The 17,415-nt window shown below is 44.5% G+C and overlaps 1 protein-coding gene across 2 annotated transcripts in view; it reads left to right on the forward strand.

Annotated features, from left to right (window-relative positions):
• Nucleotides 1–1,192: 1,192 nt before the first annotated feature.
• Lars2 (leucyl-tRNA synthetase 2, mitochondrial) overlaps nt 1,193–17,415 on the forward strand; it is a 96,022-nt gene continuing 79,799 nt past the window's right edge. For both annotated transcript variants that reach the window (NM_001413842.1, XM_087563027.1), the window contains 3 exon segments: nt 1,193–1,360; nt 7,158–7,406; nt 13,714–13,842. In NM_001413842.1, the coding sequence (NP_001400771.1) occupies nt 7,176–7,406; nt 13,714–13,842 (360 nt within the window). In that variant the 5' untranslated portion in view covers nt 1,193–1,360; nt 7,158–7,175.

Raw genomic sequence — 17,415 nt, forward strand, 5'->3', positions numbered from 1 at the left:
TTTGGAACCTACCTGGGAGGTAGAATAGATTTTATGGGAGGATCATGGGGGGGGGTGAGGTGGGAGGGGATTGTGGGGAGGAGAGAAGGCTGGAATTGGAGGGCACTTCTGGGGTGTGTGTGGGAAACCAGTACAGTGGAAACCTAATGGGAAATATACCAGGGCAATGATGACACAGAGCGGTTTCCAGGTGAGGTTTGATGTTGGTCTAGAACAACATGGTGTTTTGAGCTTTAAATTATCAGGAATCTGTTGTCGTTGTTTAAATCTTGGAAATGGACAAAAGCTTCCTATGTTTTCTGGGTGGCACGCAGAATAAAGTTTTATTCTGTAGGAGTGTACACACACGCCTGCTGGCCTCCTTCTGGACTACATTAACCCATGTAACGACAGAAACTATGATGGAGAATATGCAGCGACTGGATGGATTGTCCGTGAGGGTACAATCATCTTCAGCCCTGTAGCAAAAGATGGCACTCGGACATTGTTTTCTGCTGTACTGGGTATCAACCATTTCGCACTATTAGCAAATCTCAGTATTCTGGAATTCTCTCGTGTGTCCTTAAAGATTCTTCCTTAAAAAGAAAGAGTGCGATTATACCGTTGTTCCTTTGCACTTCCTTGATTTATTACAGGCAAGAAGCACTTGCTCCAGTGTTTGCAGGACGATGGGGCACATTAACCACCCCATAAGGAAGGTGGTCAGACAGCTTGTCAGTACATTTTGTTCCTGCTCTACTCTGGGTTTAGTAATTCTCCTCCTGGGTTTAGAAGATCTTCTGATACGGTGGATGAAAACTGCTTCAACCCTCAATAGGCACATAATGGATCAAAAAGTCGGACAAAGCAGCCCAGTAGGCAGCTTCTGCGTCGCTGAGATTCAAACCCTGGCCTTGAGCCACCCCAGAGCTCTTTTTACCACCTGTCACCTTCATTCTTTAGCATCTCCCCTGTTTCTGTTCTAATTGTAGAAATTCTGAAGACCTGCAGGTCCTAGTTAATACTGTGGGTCCAGGAAAGTAGACTTTGTTCAAATCTGGAGAGCCCGCGTAGAGGGCAAGGCCTGGGCGGGGCCAGCCCCCGGCGAGAACAGTCTGGGGGCGGAGCCAGCGCCGTCGCTCAGGCACGTTGCCTTTCCCCCTTGGCTCCGCCTCTCCTGTCTGTGTCCGCGGCCTCCGCTTCCGATAAAGTTGTTGTTTTGCCAACATGGCGGCGCCCATAGTGACTGGCCAGGTCTTGTTCGTGTAATGCTTGAAGAACGAGGCAGAAGGGAGCAGCTGGCCAGAGCCTGTGCACAGAAAGCCCCTACTGGGGCTCAGGAGGACGAGAGACAGGCCCCACTTAGCCCCAGGAGTTAAAGGTGCGGACAGGCCTGGGAGCCCCGGGACCGTGCAGTTTTCCAAACTGGGAAAAGCCCCGAGATTCTAGTCTATAGGCTCTTTTCAGCCATGGACCCTGTTGACAGCCTCGGACTCTTGCTCGGAGAACGCACATCTTCACATGGCTTTGTATTCGAATTCTCCTCTACCCCTCGCTCGCCCCGGGTGCCTGGATCTTTGCTCTGGGGGTGGGGGTTTAGACCCAGACGAGGACCATCAATAGTACATCTTTGGGGGTCCCCAAAGTATTAACTAGGACCTGCAGGTCTTCAGAAGTCGTCTGGGTCTTACAAGCTCACAGCTTACAGAGAAGGTGGAGTTACAGCTACGAAATAACTTGTCTGAGATCCTGCAGGAAATTAGAAGTAGTAGCATGTGCTTTTTAACATTTACGTTTTGCAGGACATGTTTTTTGACATTTGTGTTTTTGTAAGACATGTTTGTTGGGGTGAGGTGTGTGTTTACTTACTCGTAAAGGCTGATCTCTAACTTACAATCAGTCCACATGTTCAGCCTTCTGAGCTGAGTGTTAGGATCAGGGATCAGGGGCATGTATCCACCACTGTGCCAGACCTACCTTGGTTTCCTTCCTTACCCCCTGTTTGACTATATTTTTGAAACAGGGTTTTATGAAGCTGGCCTTGAACTCCTAATCCTCCTGCCTTTGCCTTTAATTAGATTTCTTGCATATTCTTTTGGGAGCACATGGATGCCGTTGTGTGCTTCTACCTAGTGTTCTCATTCTTCACCTGTTTCCTACTACTGCCCTAGGTTTCTCTGTTTATGATCATAATTTTGGGCCTATTTCTCAGGTCCTTCATATTCTCAAGTACTTTAACCTTAAGCCTCATGTGAAGTGAGGTCAGGTCAGGTCTAACTTCTTGAAAGAGGAGTACTGGTGGGCTATGCTTTGGGAAGGGGCAGAGGAGACAATAACCCGTCAAGTCAAGAAATAAGTTGAGGCAGAGCTAAGGAAGAAAGGGTCCAAGTTGGTTGTAAATGTAAAATGGGAGTCACATCTTTCCCATTCAGTGTATCCACACCACCCTCTACTAAAATGGCTGCTTTTGATGCCAGGAAGAGGCAATACCTATTAGGACTTCTGTGGAGAGTTACTTGAAATGGCCCAGAGCTGTGCCTAGGAAGTAAAAGATGGTTGAAATCTGAAAGTTATGTAAATTCATAGGTACGAACACAGACTGTTTTTAGTATATTCCCCTAGTGGACAGAGTCTGAGGGTGATCTTGGACCTATGCCTAAGGGTGTGGGCTTTGTTTGTTTGTTTGTTTATTTTTTGCACTGCTCAGGATGGAACCAATGGCCTCAAATAGTGTCAGAGAATTACTCTATCACTAAACTATATCTACAGCCCCCACATTTACAATATTTATTTTATTTTGTTTTTGGTGCTGGGGATTGATCCCAGGAATATGCTGAACATCTGTTTTATATACCTAGTCCTTGGATTTTCTTAACAAATTTGTTTTTGTTTTAAGACTTATTTTTAATTGTCTTTGTGTGTGCGTGTGCGAGTGTGCGTGTGTATATGTGTGTGTGTGTATGTATGTGTGTGTGCGCGCGTGCGTGCGTGTGTGTGTGTGTGTGTGTGTGTGCACGCGCGCGTACTCACTCATGAAAGTGTGGGTGCCCATGCAGGCCAGAGGCTTCAGATCTTCCTGAAGCTGGAATCATAGGCAGTTGTGAGGCACCCACTGTGAGTGATGGGAACCGAATGGGGATCCTGTGCAAGGGCGGTATGCTCTCTTAACTGCTGTGTCATCTTTCCTGCCCCTTGTTTGTTTATTTAAAAACAGGGTCTCGCTAAAAGCCCAAGCTTCCCTACAACTCATGGTAGCCCAGGTTGTACTGGAACTCTTGACAGCCCCCGTACCTCAGCCTCCCGAGCTACTGGCATTCCAGGTGTGAGATATCACAGTTTCTTAACACTCTTGGCATACATACATTGTCAAATTGCTTCAGAGAGGTGTTCTCAATTTACATCTACCAATAGTGTACACACATAATTATCTGCATTGAAACCATAAGCAAGATATTTGTTTTTATTTCTTTAATTAGTTGTAAAGTCTATTTTTTCATGTTTCTTAGCTTTCGTCCTCTGTCTTATCCTCCCCTTGGGGCACCAATGCCCCTTTCCTGGTTCTAGGGATTGAGTCCAGGGCTGTGGGCTTGCTAAGCAAGTGCTCTAGCACTGAGTTGTACTTCCATGCCTAAACCTTTGCCTACTTTAAACGTGTTTTTGTGGTTCTTCCCTCATATGTGAACTCTTAATGGAGTTGTATAGCCTTTTGTCACTGTAGTTTGGGACAAATAATTTCCTTCAGCAAATTGTTTACTCTTTAGTAATTTGTTCATCTTTCTTTTCTTTAAGGCAGGGTCTCCCTGTGTACCTGTGTACCTCAGGCTGGCCTTGGACTTAAGATCCTCCTGTCACAGCCTCCTTAGTGCTGAGATTACCAGCATGTTTTACCCCACCAACTTAATACATATTTGGTATACAGATATTTTATGGTTTTGGAGTAAGATTGATTAATTGTGGTACTTAAAAAACAGTGTTTATTAGCTAAGTTTGATGGTGTATGGTGCCTGTAAACATTTGGGAGGCAGAAGCAGGGAGATCAGGAGTTCAAGGTCATCCTTGTCTGTAATGCTAGTTCAAGGACAGCCTGAGCTAGATGAACCCTGTCTCAAATTCCCACACCCCTCCAAAACAGTGGGATTCATGTCAGTTTATGGTTTACGTTGGGGCTGTAATTTAAATTTTTCTCAAATATATTGAACAATTGGTCATTTTCAGAGCTGGCTGTGGTGGTATACATGTAATCCCAGCTCCGAGGTGGCTGAGGCAAAAGAATAGAGAATTAGAGGGCAGCCTGGGCTATATAGTGATATCCTGTTATTTTTATTTGGATGTACATATTTGAATATACAAGTATACACATGTTGAGTCCAGAGGTCCATGTTTGGTGTTTTAAAAAATATGTTCATTTAACTTTATGTGTATTATTTAATGAATTTTATGTGTATTTGTGTGTGCCTGAGTGTATGTCTGTATATCATATGTGTGCAGAAACCCTTGGAGGTCAGGAGACATCAGATCCCTTAAACTGGAGGTAAAGATTACTTGAGTGCTCTATAGGAGCTGTAGTACTCTTGTAAAGTAAGCTATCTCTCCGGCCCCCAGTGTTAAAATGTTCGTTCTCTCTCTCTCTCTCTCTCTCTCTCTCTCTCTCTCTCTCTCTCCATTAGTTTTTGTGACAGGGTCTCTCACTGAAACTGAAGCTCAGTAATTGGCTAACTTGACTGGTCAGCGAGCTCCAGGGGTCTTCTTGTTTCCACAAGCCCCACCTCCAGTTCTGGAGTTACAAGCACACATGGTATCATATGTGTGGGGGCTTTTTACACGCATGATGGGGATCTGAAGGTAGATCTTTATGCTTATGCGTCAAGCACCTGGCCCACTGAGCCACCTAAGCCACAGAGACAGTTCCCTATTACTTTCTAATATGCATGTGCTTTTCTCTAATTGCATCACTCACTTGTTTGAGGGCACATGTGCCATGGTCACATGTGAAGGCCAGTAGTCAAACATTTAGGAGTTGGTGGGTCTTAGGGATCAGACTTGGGTTGTGAGGTTTGGTAGCAGGAGCCTTCACCAGATGAGCCATTTACCAGCACTCATCATGAGCTCTGAAAGCTTGTATACACTTGGATCTGTTCTAATGTTCTTAGTTCATTAATTTAAGCAGAGGAGAAGTCATCAGGGAGCCTGTAAAGCGTCTTGTTCGACAGCCTCGAGTGCTGCTGTGCTTTCATATTGCTCCTGTTGATTGCTCATCAGCACTTCGCACATCACGATGGGGACTTGAGTCCCAAACAGCGGCTCCGGTCAAGTTGTATCTTATCATCCTATTATCTATGTAACCGAATAGTCCAGAATGCTCTCCTTATGTGCATCTAGGAAAGAAATGTCGAATATCTGTCTAGGTGCCTGCTGCTAATAGTCAGTCTGTGGTTTCAGAATGTTTACTTAGTAAGAAAACCGTAAAATCCCTAACGCACATAGATAGTTCTAATAATACACAAGTCTAAGCCCTAAAAAGAAATGCAATTGCCTTCCTTATATAAAGCTGGCCGTATAGAATTGCTAATAGCCAGCTTCAAGTAGTTCATTCTAATTTCTATATAGTTGTATTGACCTGTTTTAAAATATCCAAACCCAACTGACAGAGCAGTTCCTTACCCTCCCAGTCTGTCACTTATTCTAGTCCTAAAAGATTAAGAGATGTTGAGTATGGCGGGACGTGGTATGTCAAGAACCTGTGCAGACCGACTTGTGGCAGCAAGTGCCACAGTTCCATGTTCTGTGATGTGCACTCCTCTTTTAGAGCCTGTAGTTACCCCCTGGCAACCTTTGATCCAGTGCCTTCATGTAAGTAACATGCCAAACCCCAGTAGACAAGGGAAAGATTTCAAGAGGATCAGCTGATTTATACCAGTTCAGAATGCCAGGTTCTCTTCTGTCTCTCTTGTCTTTTCACCTCTCCATTGCTGCTACGCAGCGAGGCAGAATGTTTAGGGTGTTTATTTATTTAGTACCACATTCTAAACGTGTGATGAAATCTCACCTAAGCCCCTGAAAGGGGAAAAAGCAGGGAAGTTCTTCATCAAGGCTGTTTCTGCCATTCACCCGAGGAGGGAACCAGGGAAATACCCGAATTAAGATTTGAATCCCAGGTGGTTATCCTGCTGGACCCCTGCACGGTGTTGTAATCTAAAGAGTTCTATAACAGAACCACTGCATCTTATGTCATAGGTTCGTCTGTCATACCTGCTTCTCTGTGTAGATGGTCGCTGTGAAAGAGGGCACTTTGTCCCTTATTTTTCTTTGCTAGGGCTTAGCACATGGCAGGCATATGCTCTTGTGTGTTACACACCCAGCCTGGGACTCTTTTGCTATGTAGTGCTTGGAGCAGTGTATGGACCTAAGATCATTCAATAAGTATTTGGCAAATGAAGAAACAAATGAATACGTAGTTTTCTAAGTAATGATTATTTTTTTGCTTAGTCTGTAAGGGTCTTTTGAACTCATAACACATACAAATATGAATATGAAAAATGTTAATTTTGTTTAGAATTTCTGGTCCTTCTGGGAGACCTGTGTCAAATACCTTCTGGGCACATAGCTAGGTCAAGATGTGCTTAGAGTTCTTCTGGAGTTCAGAGAGACAGCAGTTGGTATGTTAGGAGGGAGGGACTCCATTGCCTCCTATGCTGCTGGAAGGGTGTGTAGAAACTGGCCTTTTGGTGGCTTCCCTTTGTTTCTGTGAGGGTTTTGTATATTTGGTGTTTGGGGCATGGATTACCTTTATTTCTTTTTCATTTTTTAAGATTTATTTATTTTATACATGTGAGTACACTGTAGCTGTCTTCAGACACACCAGAAGAGCATCAGATCCCATTACAGATGATTGCGAGCCACCATGTGGTTGCTGGGAACTGAACTCAGGACCTCTTGAAGAGCAGTCAGTGCTCTTAACCGCAGAGCCATCTCTCCAGCCCACCTTTATTTTTTTCTAATAAAAAGTTGTATATAATTCACCAGAACTTCTAAAATGTTCTGTTAGGAAACGATTACCAAAAGAAGAAGAGAAATCATGTGGACAGGCAGTAAATGCTGAGCTGTGTTGATCAGAAGGACCAGTCGGTCTTGGGTGGGTCTGGGTGGTATATCTCATGTTTCTTTGCCCTCTTTTCTAGGGTCTTCCCCCCTGAAGAATGGCATCAGCCTGTCAGAGGCTGAGTTTTTGTGTCTCTCCTCTGAAAAGGCAGCTAGTTAGTGGGCTACCTGTCATCCTATGGGAAAGAATAATTCCAGGGTGTTCCAGAAGCATCTACAGCGCCACCGGGAAGTGGACAAAGGAGTACACACTGCAGACAAGGAAGGACGTGGAGAAGTGGTGGCACCAACAGATAAAGGTGCAGGCATCCAAAATCTCAGAGGAAGATGTGAGTACTCTAAGGGGGCAGATGCTAAACACCTGATAAGCAGCACCCTAAGGGAAGAAGAGTCTGCATGGTTTACAGTCTGAGGGGATAAGGTTCATCATGGCATGTCAGGTAAGGTGTGGCAGACTGTAGGAATGTGAGGTGGCTGGTCACATCGAGTCTGTAGTTAGGAAGTAGAGAATGGACTGGAAATGGGGCTGGACTATAGACCATCAACTTCAGCAAAGCTCTACCTCCTAAAGCTTCCACAGCCATTACAAATGGCACCACCAGCTAGGGATCAAGTGTGCAAACACATGGCCCTCTGGGGACATTGCACATTCAGTCCACATTAGTAGAGAAGAGGAGCTAAGGACTCGGACTCTGGGCTCAGACTGCTTGGTTTAGGATAAGTTAGATTAATGGCCTTAAACAAAATAATTGAGTATCTCTGTGCTTCCCTCTTCTTACCTAAAATGGAGGGTGATAATAGCACTCACTTGGTTCCCAGGAGGGTTGTTGAGAGGAGCAAAGGAGGTGATATAAGGTTAGGGCGTAAAAAACTTTCCAATGTGGTAGATGTGTCCATGTTAATATTGTACATGATTGTGTGACAGGCAGCCCCGTAGTAGATATTCTGGAGCAGCTTTGGTTAGGGAAAACACAACAAAACAGAAGTACTAGCAGGTGCAGGGTCCTCTTTGACCCTTGGGTGGTAGGATGGAACCCACGGATCTGATAGGTCATAGATGAAATTACCAGAGAGGCCAATGGATCTGACAGGAGGTAGCATGTGCCTGTTCTGTTATGGACTTGGCCAGCAACCTGCTTTGCCTTGAGCATCAAGATCTGAGGAGGGCAGCCAGCATATGCTTTGATGTGATCTGAGGTTGGGGTCTAGCCTTCAGCGTCTCAGTAGATCACTTGGTTTTTGGTCCCAGTCCTCTACCCTAAAGCAGTTGTATGATACATTTGGCTGCTATTGATTTCTTCAGAAAATTCTCTGCCTCCTATTATAATTGGGTCAGAGCAAATACTGGAAGACTTTTATACTAATGGACTTTCCCTTTGTAATAGCAGCAACGGAATAATAATGACATTTGTGGAATTCATCAGATGCGGACAAGGCAAGAAGCTAGTGTCCCTGCTGCTGACACAGTATTGGACTTGCCTTTTCTTGTCTCCTAATTCTTACTAGAGTCACACTCATTCCTTCTGAGAGTGTGAGCTCTTTATTTCAGCTGGAAAGTAGTTTTGGCATTGTTTAGAAAGAAGTCTGTAATTAAGAGAGAAGTAATATCAAATAAATAAATGAACATTGAAAAAAGAAAGTTGAGAAATTTACGAGGAAGACTTGGCCTTTCTCTTAACCCCATGGTTCTCAGTTCCTTACATTGTTTATCTTACAGGTTTTTTTTGAAAAATCAAATGAGAAAATGTAACTGAACATTTTTGTGATGGTTTATATATGCTTGGCCCAGGGAGTGGCACTATTAGGAGGTGTAGCCTTGTTGGAGTAGGTGTGTCACTGTGGGTGGTATGCGCTTTAAGACCCTCACCCTAGCTGCCTGGAAGCCAGTCTTCTGTTTGAAGCCTTTAGATGAAGACATAGAACTCTCAGTTCTGCCTGAACCATGCCTGTCAGATGCTGCCATGCTCCCACCTTGATAATGTACTGAACCTCTGAACCTGTAAGCCAGCTCATGGTATCTGTTCACATCAGTAAAAGCCCCAGTAAGGCAATTTTCAAACTGAAGACTTCTAAACTGAAGTGCTAGATAGATAGATAGATAGATAGATAGATAGATAGATAGATAGATAGATAGATATGAATATAAAGAAAAAGGGAAGAAAGAAAGGAAGGAAGGAAGGAAGGAAGAAAGAAAGAAAGAAAGAAAGAAAGAAAGAAAGAAAGAAAGAAAGAGAGAAAGAAAAGGAAGGAAGGAAGGAAGAAAGGAAGAAAGAAAGAAAGAAAGGTCGTGTGCTATTTTTTACCTGGGACTGAGAACCCGACTGAATACTGGTGTATATGAAGATTTAGAATTCACCTCACATTGGTATTATGTTTGAAATCCATCCAAGTGAGTTTTTAGAAGCCAAGTGTCTTGCCACCATCATCAAACCACCATTAAAACAAACAAACAAATAACAATAATAAAAACCCAAAACAAAAACTCCCACAACTTCTTTTACCATGTACTGGTACCATTTTCACTGGTTGAGTTACTTAATATGGGAACAGCCTTGAGATTAGGCATTGCCCTTAACTGGGGAGTTAGAAGCCGGGACCCAGCCCAACCCTCTGAGAGCCTTTGGTCTCTGAAAATTCCAGATATCAGTCATTGATGGAGAATAGACTGGTCCTGAGAAGGCATGGGAATTTGACTGAGTCCTCACAGCTCATGGCAAAATAGAGGCCCTGCCTGTATGGGTTCTGTTACAGCTTCAGAGAGCAGTCCCCAGAGATGCAGAAGTCATGCTCTAAATCACAGTCTGATGGAAATAGGGAGCCAGCTCTTAAAAATCACCCTCTTCCCATCGCTGGCATTTGTACTTTCTCTTAAAGGCTTGAATCCCTGCACTTTTATGTAATTATGAAAATTTCCCTTTCAGTCAGATTCCTACTCAATTATAACACAAACTCCTGTCATTTCTTCTCTTTCCACCTCCGGATGATGGAACTCATTTCATTGTCACAGAGGAAAATGACTTAATTCACACAGAAGAGCACAAGGCAGGGACAGGCAGTAGGCTGAATGTATTTCTGCAAAACAAAAATGTTCGTGACTATCGAAGGCTCAGTAGCATTGCTTTTCTGTGTCTCTGAGCTCAGGGTTGGAGGTCAGCTGTGCTTGTCCATGATTATTTGATGTTGCCATTAATTTACTCTTCATTGAATAAACATACCAAAAAGGAGAGGCTACTGAGGAAGCTGTGTATAGAAAAGTCTTGGACAAGGTTGTTAATTAATATGATATAGTAAATAGTACAAGAAGATTGGGTGATTATAATAGAAGAAAATTGTTTTATATAATTACTTGAAAGTCAAGAACGAGAAATTGGCCAGGTGTGGTACAGGCCTGAAGTCCCAGCACTCAAGAGGCCTGAGGCCATCCTGGGCTACACAGCAAGACCCAGTCTCAGAAAGCAAACCTGAGGCCATCCTGGGCTACACAGCAAGACCCAGTCTCAGAAATCAAGCCTGAGGCCAGCCTGGGCTACACAGCAAGACCCATTCTCAGAAAGCAAAAAAAAACAAACAAACAAACAAAACCACCACAAATGTACATGTCAAGGATTTTTACTTCTTTTCTAGCTCCCATGATTATAGTTTTGTTTTTTTTTTCCTGTAGCCCTAAAAGTTCCCAGAGAGAAGCTATGGGGTCTAATCTATTGCAGATAGGAGAAAGGGTTCAGTAAAGGAGACAGTTTTATTTTTGCACCCAGTAGAAAATAGCTGTTGTACTTTTTATAAGAACTTGTTCACAAGGGGAAAGGATTTTCTGTCACTTTGCCTTTTCATTCCCCCCAGTGCTAGGGATAAGGCCCGTGACCGTGAGCTTGCACAAGCTAGGCAAGTACTGTATCATGGTGCTAAGTCACCCCCCCAACCCAGCCTTCTTAAAAGCAGTGAAGCCCACGAGTGTACACCAGCCCCTGCCTCAGGGCCTCCTCACTCCTGAGGTCTTCCGTCCCCCACCTGCCACTTTGCTTATTTAAATCGTTGTCACCAATGGTGCAGAGGACACTTTGATTTTGTATTCTCCAGATTCTGAGAAAAGCTTTAAAAAGTGTTCCTTCTCCAGGTGGTATTGCTCTCCTACTTACCCTGGTCATTGCTAGAGGATACATGGAGTGAAGAAAAGCTGTGCTTAGCATTTTTGCAGGGTGGTGGTTGGGTGATGGTGGTGATGGTGGTGGTGGTGGTGGTGGTGGTTGTGGTGATGGTGGTGGTGGTGGTGGTAGGTGGTGGTGGTGGTGGTGGTGGTGATGGTGGTGGTGATTTTGGTGGTGGTGATTTTGGTGGTGGTGGTGATGGTGGTGGTGGTGGTGGTGGTGATGGTGGTTGGGTGGTGGTGGTGGTGGTGGTGGTGGTGGTGGTGATGGTGGTTGGGTGGTGATGGTGGTGGTGGTGGTTGGGTGGTGGTGGTGATGGTGGTGGTAGTGGTAGGTGGTGGTGGTGGTGATGGTGGTGGTGGTGGTAGGTGGTGGTGATGGTGGTGGTAGGTGGTGGTAGGTGGTGGTGGTGGTGGTGGTAGGTGGTAGGTGGTGGTGGTGGTGGTGGTAGGTGGTAGGTGGTAGGTGGTGGTGGTGGTGGTGGTGGTGGTGGTGGTGGTGGTGGTGGTAGGTGGTAGATGGTAGTGGTTAGCTATTGTTCATGGTTTTGTTAAAGATTTAAAACCTTCAATGAAACTTAAGAACTTGGCAAGAAGCTGGACATGGCATAGCAACATGTGTCAACTAACACCTGAAATCCCAGCACTCTGGAGGCAGAGGCAGGAGGATTGTTGCAAGTTTGAGGCCATCTCATACTACATGTCAACATCCTGTATCCAAAAAACAAAAACAAAAACCTTTGCTGCAATTTGATTTCTAGTTCTGCTTCCCTAATTAAAGTTGTGTATTAGTTATTCTTGTTGTGATCAAATGCCAGGCAGAAACAACATAAGAAAAGGTTCATTTTGTTTCACAGTTTCAGAGAATGCAGTCTACCATGCATGAATACAGTCTACAGTAGGCAAGCAGAGACAGATGAATGCAGCTACTATTCCTGCCCTCTCTCTTTTTCAGTTCCAGACCTGAGTCCATGGAACAGTACCACTCACAATTAGGCTGGGTCTTCCTACCTTAGTTAACTTAGGTTGGCTGACATGCCCTGAGTCCTGCTTCCTTGGTGATTCTAGGACCTGTCAGGTTAACAGTTGGTATTAACTATCACAAGCAGGCTCTGCCTACCATCACTCATGAAAATACAAGCCAGCGGCGTTTAAAAAGCACCTCCCACACGTGCACAGGAAGGGGTTAGATTTTTCTCTCTGTTTGTGTTCAGTGCTTTAGTGCTTAGGCAAGGCCTTGGTGCCTCCTAAAGCTCAGGAAGAAGTAGGATCTAAGAAGGGAGAGCCAGAAGCCGGAATTAGCAACAGTGTGACAGTAGATGGCCTGTCCTTGTTGACCACCAGCAGCGATGGTCTCTCCCCGATACCCCTTGGCAGAATTTGAGGCCCAGTTAGAGGAGCCTCCAGTTACCTGGACAGGATTTGTAAAGTCTGCTGGGGGATGGCTGTGTCTTTGGTAGAAGGTGCTTCCCAAAGGCCAACAATCACTCATTCAAGAGTTACTGTAGTCCTGTGGGGTGGCAGGAAGGTAAATATCGAGGTGATTAACACATAATCCTGGGGCTGTGCATGAAGTACAGCACTCACCTAACAGGTCTGAGGTCCTCAGTTCTCTCCTCAGCACTGCAGAACTTTCCACCAGAAATGTCAAGTCTTCCATAAGTAATCATCTCCGTGACTAGACCCATTCCTTTGGGCCCTTGTCCTCTGATGTGCATGAGCTCTTGACAGCATTTGACATCCTGCCAGTGGAAGTCTGAGGGTGCCCAAAGGCAGGGACCTCACGGGACTCTGTGCCCTGTCTTCATTATAGTCAGATGTGTAGATTTTCTGTGTTGGTTCATGTTGCTGCTGCCAGAAGCTGGAGAATCATGTGACTCTGATCTGTTTGTCACCACTGGGACACAAGCAGTGCATGTTCCCTCCTCGTTTCCTCCACTTGAGCCTTTCTGTTAAAGAGAGACTCGGAATGTGCTGGTTAGACTTCAAGGCCTACCTGGTCTGAACAGGGGTCTAGTACCAGGAGACCCCGTTGTCAGCACCGGATCTCAGGTGGATGCAACCATGGGGAGCTGAGCAAGGGACTCTAGTTTTGGAGATCTCTGAGTAATTGAACCTCTTCCACTTGAATAATGTGGATGTCTATGTTAGAGGCTCATTGGAAAAACAGTTCTTTAAGATCTGGATAGAAACTGCTTTAGGAGAGAAGCTTCGAAAAGAAGGAGAAAAGTTGAAAACACCTATGCTGGTTAGCCCTTAGCACATTGTTCTGAATTGTTGTGGACATTCTTTAGCTTAAACCAGGACCTTTGAATCTCGGAGTTTTAAATACATTTTTGTCAATTTACATAGTGAGAACAGTTTTTTTTTTCTTCAAGGAATCTTTAAAATGTTAAATTATTACCTTGAATAAAGCATAGAAATATTGTATGCAGAGCTTCCAGAAAATACGTAATAAAAACTTTCTGTCATCCTTTGTTCCTCTTTCCTAGAAATTAAAGCCCAAATTCTACTTGCTGTCCATGTTCCCATATCCTTCTGGCAAGCTGCACATGGGCCATGTCCGTGTCTACACCCTCAGCGACACCATTGCACGGTTCCAGAAGATGAGAGGCATGCAGGTAAGGACACGCACCGTCGTCACTCCAGACAGGAGTGTAGTGCAGTCATATGTGCTCAAGATAATGAAGAAAGCCAGCTCTAGTTAGGATTGAATGGCTTTAAGTGTGAACACAAACAGCTCAGTTTCCTTGTGTGCAGAGAAGCCTCATAGTGAAGCATCTGGGTAAATGTGGAGCAGCTGTAAGGGTTTAGGGTATTATGCTGGGGCTGGACATGGGTGGGCTTGGGGAAGGCAAGAACAGATGTGGGGAAGGCAAGAACAGATGTGGGTAATGCTGCTCCTTTCTCAGGAGGAGCTCTCCCATACGCAGTCACTGTACAGTGAAGCCAATGGTCAACTCTGCACCTCTGTAGAAAGTACCTGCGATCTGGAGATGGCTATTGAGAAAGAAAGAAGGCTTTCTTGTGGCTCCTGGTCTTACAGATACAGTGCATGATTCCAGGGACTCAGTGCATTTGGGCCTCTGCTGAGGATATTGGATAGCCATGGTGAAGAGCACCTCAGAGCACAACTGTTAACCCATGGCTAGGAAGCAGAAGGATGGGCATGCCCAGGATTTCCTTCAAGGGCATGCCCCTCATGATCCAAAGACCTCTCATTAGACCCTGCCTCATTTGCTGAGTGCCAGAGGGGAATAAACCCAGAGCTTCATATGAGCTAGGCAGTGTCCTGTCACTGAGCTACATCCTTAGCTCCTCTTCCCAATTTTAGTTTGAGACAGTGTTTCTCTAAGTTGTCCAGACTGGCTTTGAACTTGAACAGAAGAGCCTTTACTTCTGCCTCAGGCTCTGGAGTAATTGGGAGGCTTGTGCCACTGGACCCCACTAGTCCCTACCTCTAGAAAATTCCACTATTATCCAGTAGCAGCACCCTGGGATAAGGCCTTTAACAACACCTTGGCCTTTGAGTATGCTCCTGATCCTAACTATAAAGCTCTGTGTAGTAGCATACAACTATAATCCCTGCACTTGAAAGTTGAGGAGGAGAATCAGGAGTTCAAGACTAGCTTTGGCTACATTGTGATTTTGGACATCACAAGAGAGATTTTCCCCCTTGTTATTGGATATTTTTTATGTTCTCTGATGAACATGCATTTATTTTATAGTGGGAAAATTTTTCATAGGAAAAATATTTGGGGAATGATAACTGTGGGGAATGGAAAAGAATCCCGTAAAGAGGGACCATCTTATCTTATTACATTTATGTTTTGGTAGGGGTCACATGCTGTGTTATATACAGAGGTCAGAGGATGACCTGCCCAAGTCCATTTTCTTCCGTTATGTGGGTACTAAGGATCAAATTCAGGGTTGATGGCAAGAATCTTTGTTTGCTGAGCCATCTCACTGACCCAGAGGGGCTACCTGTTAATGGTCTTGAAAGACAAATGAAACCTAAAGAAGAAGAAAGAGGATGTACCTGTTCCTTGGCTGATGTGAGTCAGTCCCTTATAGTTGGTTATTCTCTTTCTTTTTAAAAGATTTAAAAATTATGTGCATGTTGGTGTGTGCATGTGAGTGTAGTGGCTGAGTAGGTCAGAGGCATCAGATCCTCTCCGATCTGGAGTTAAGATGTGGATGCTGAGACCTGAACAAAGGCCCTGTCAAGATCAGTAAGTGCTCTCAACCACTGAACGGTACAAGAGTAGAGAAAAGAGAGCTGAGCACAAAATACCCATGCGTTCATTCTCTGCTCTTAATTGTGGCTGTAAGAACCTGCTTCAGGTTCTTGCTGCTGTAATTTCCCTGCAGCAATGGACTAACATGGACCTGGGAGCTAAGATAACCTCTTCTCCCCAGGTTGCTTTGATCAAGGAATTTTATCATAGCAACAGGAAATGAAACCAACACAGTCCCAGAGCCTTCTCTGTAGCCTTTCAACACCTTGTCTATAAGATGGGGTGGAAATAATCAATCATTGTATCTTGCTTAATCACCCACAGAAAGCAAGAGGGGAGATCATACAGTGGCTGAGTAGGAGATGGGGGCCAGATTACCAGGATTCAAATCCAGATTGTATGATCTTTATTCAGTTAGTTACCTCTTCAAGACCTAATTTCTTTGCATCTCTAGGATGAGGATAAAATCGGTTTTCTAGAGTAAAAGAGTCTTTAGAATGAATTTCTCTCTCTCTCTCTCTCTCTCTCTCTCTCTCTCTCTCTCTCTCTCTCTCTTATTCATATATCTAGATCTGGCTATGAATGGAAAAATCCAGGTTACTTGGCCCACAAGGCTGCATGTCTCAGCTGGTCTTTAGTAGATGCTGGAATCTCTAAGAAGTAGGCTTTGATGTGGTGAAGGAATGGACTTGCTAGTAGGGTGAGGGCAAGCAGGCAAAGAGCAAAAGCTCCTTCTTCCATGACCTTTAATCACAGGGCATGGTAGCAACCAAGAGATGCCCTAAAGCAGTGGTTTCCAATCTTCCTAATGCTGCAACCCTTCAGTAGTTTCTCATATTGTGGTGACTCCCTTAGCCATACAGTTATCTTCATTGCTACTTCCTAACTATAATGAATCACAATGAAATACCTGATATGCAGCATATCTGATATGCGACCACTATGTGCCATCACGGATTGAGAACCACTGCAGCAGATACACACTTGGCAGCAGATGTTATTGTAACAGGAGTAGAAACCGTGGGCATTTGGGCAGCTTCTTAATGTAACTTGCTTGTGCCTTCAGGACCTAAGTAGTTACTTCCCTTTGGCCTTTCACTGGCATACACTTATCACACTAAATGTAGAAATAAGTATTGGCAGGTGCCTCCTGTGAGCAGAACCTACTCCACTAGCCCCCAAGAACCAGCTGTGTGTGTCTCTGCTGAGTCTGTTTATTGATCATCTTGGAGGCTGGAGATCTGGTGTGGTGGGAATCAGCAATCCTACAAACTGGATTTTTATTCTGTTTGATAAAGGGTCTCAATAACCCAGGCTGACTTCAAGCTTGATTAAGGATGATCTTCTGCCTCTAGCTCCTGGATTCCAGGATGACAGAGGTGTGCTATCATACCTGGGACCACACTGGGACGTTTTCACTCGAGAGCCCATTGTTGTTACATTTATTGGTACAGCAGTGGCCATTGCTCTTAGAAACCTGTCAGGCCCTGTGTACTACCTAATGTGACCTCTTGTACTTCCTAGGCCTTTAGGAAGGTTGATGTATCTCTTGAGACAACTGGCTGGACATTTTTTTGTTGGCAGAGGTATCCTATAAAAACCACAAGGTCATGTTATCACGTGCTTGTCACTTGAGAATTGATAGTTTACATTGCTGAACTCCGGTCTCTATGGAATTGAAAGGTATCAGTGTTATTCATCATCCTGGTTTAGGAAAGATATTTTTCTCAGTCACCCTTCATACTATTTCCTAAACAGAGGCAGTGCAGACTGGAAAGATGCTTGAGCAATTCAGAGCACTGGCTATTCTTGCAGAAGATCCAAGTTCAGTTCTCAAAACTCAAGTAGCTCACTGTAACTCCAGGCCTAGAAAATGAGACACCTTCTTACCCCCACTGGTTCCTGTACCGTGGTGTGCATGTACTCACACACATAAACAAAATTTTAAATCTTAAA

Source organism: Rattus norvegicus, chromosome 8 (genome assembly GCF_021556685.1).
Source record: "Rattus norvegicus strain SHRSP/BbbUtx chromosome 8, alternate assembly SHRSP_T2T, whole genome shotgun sequence".
NCBI classification, from domain to species: domain Eukaryota; kingdom Metazoa; phylum Chordata; class Mammalia; order Rodentia; family Muridae; genus Rattus; species Rattus norvegicus.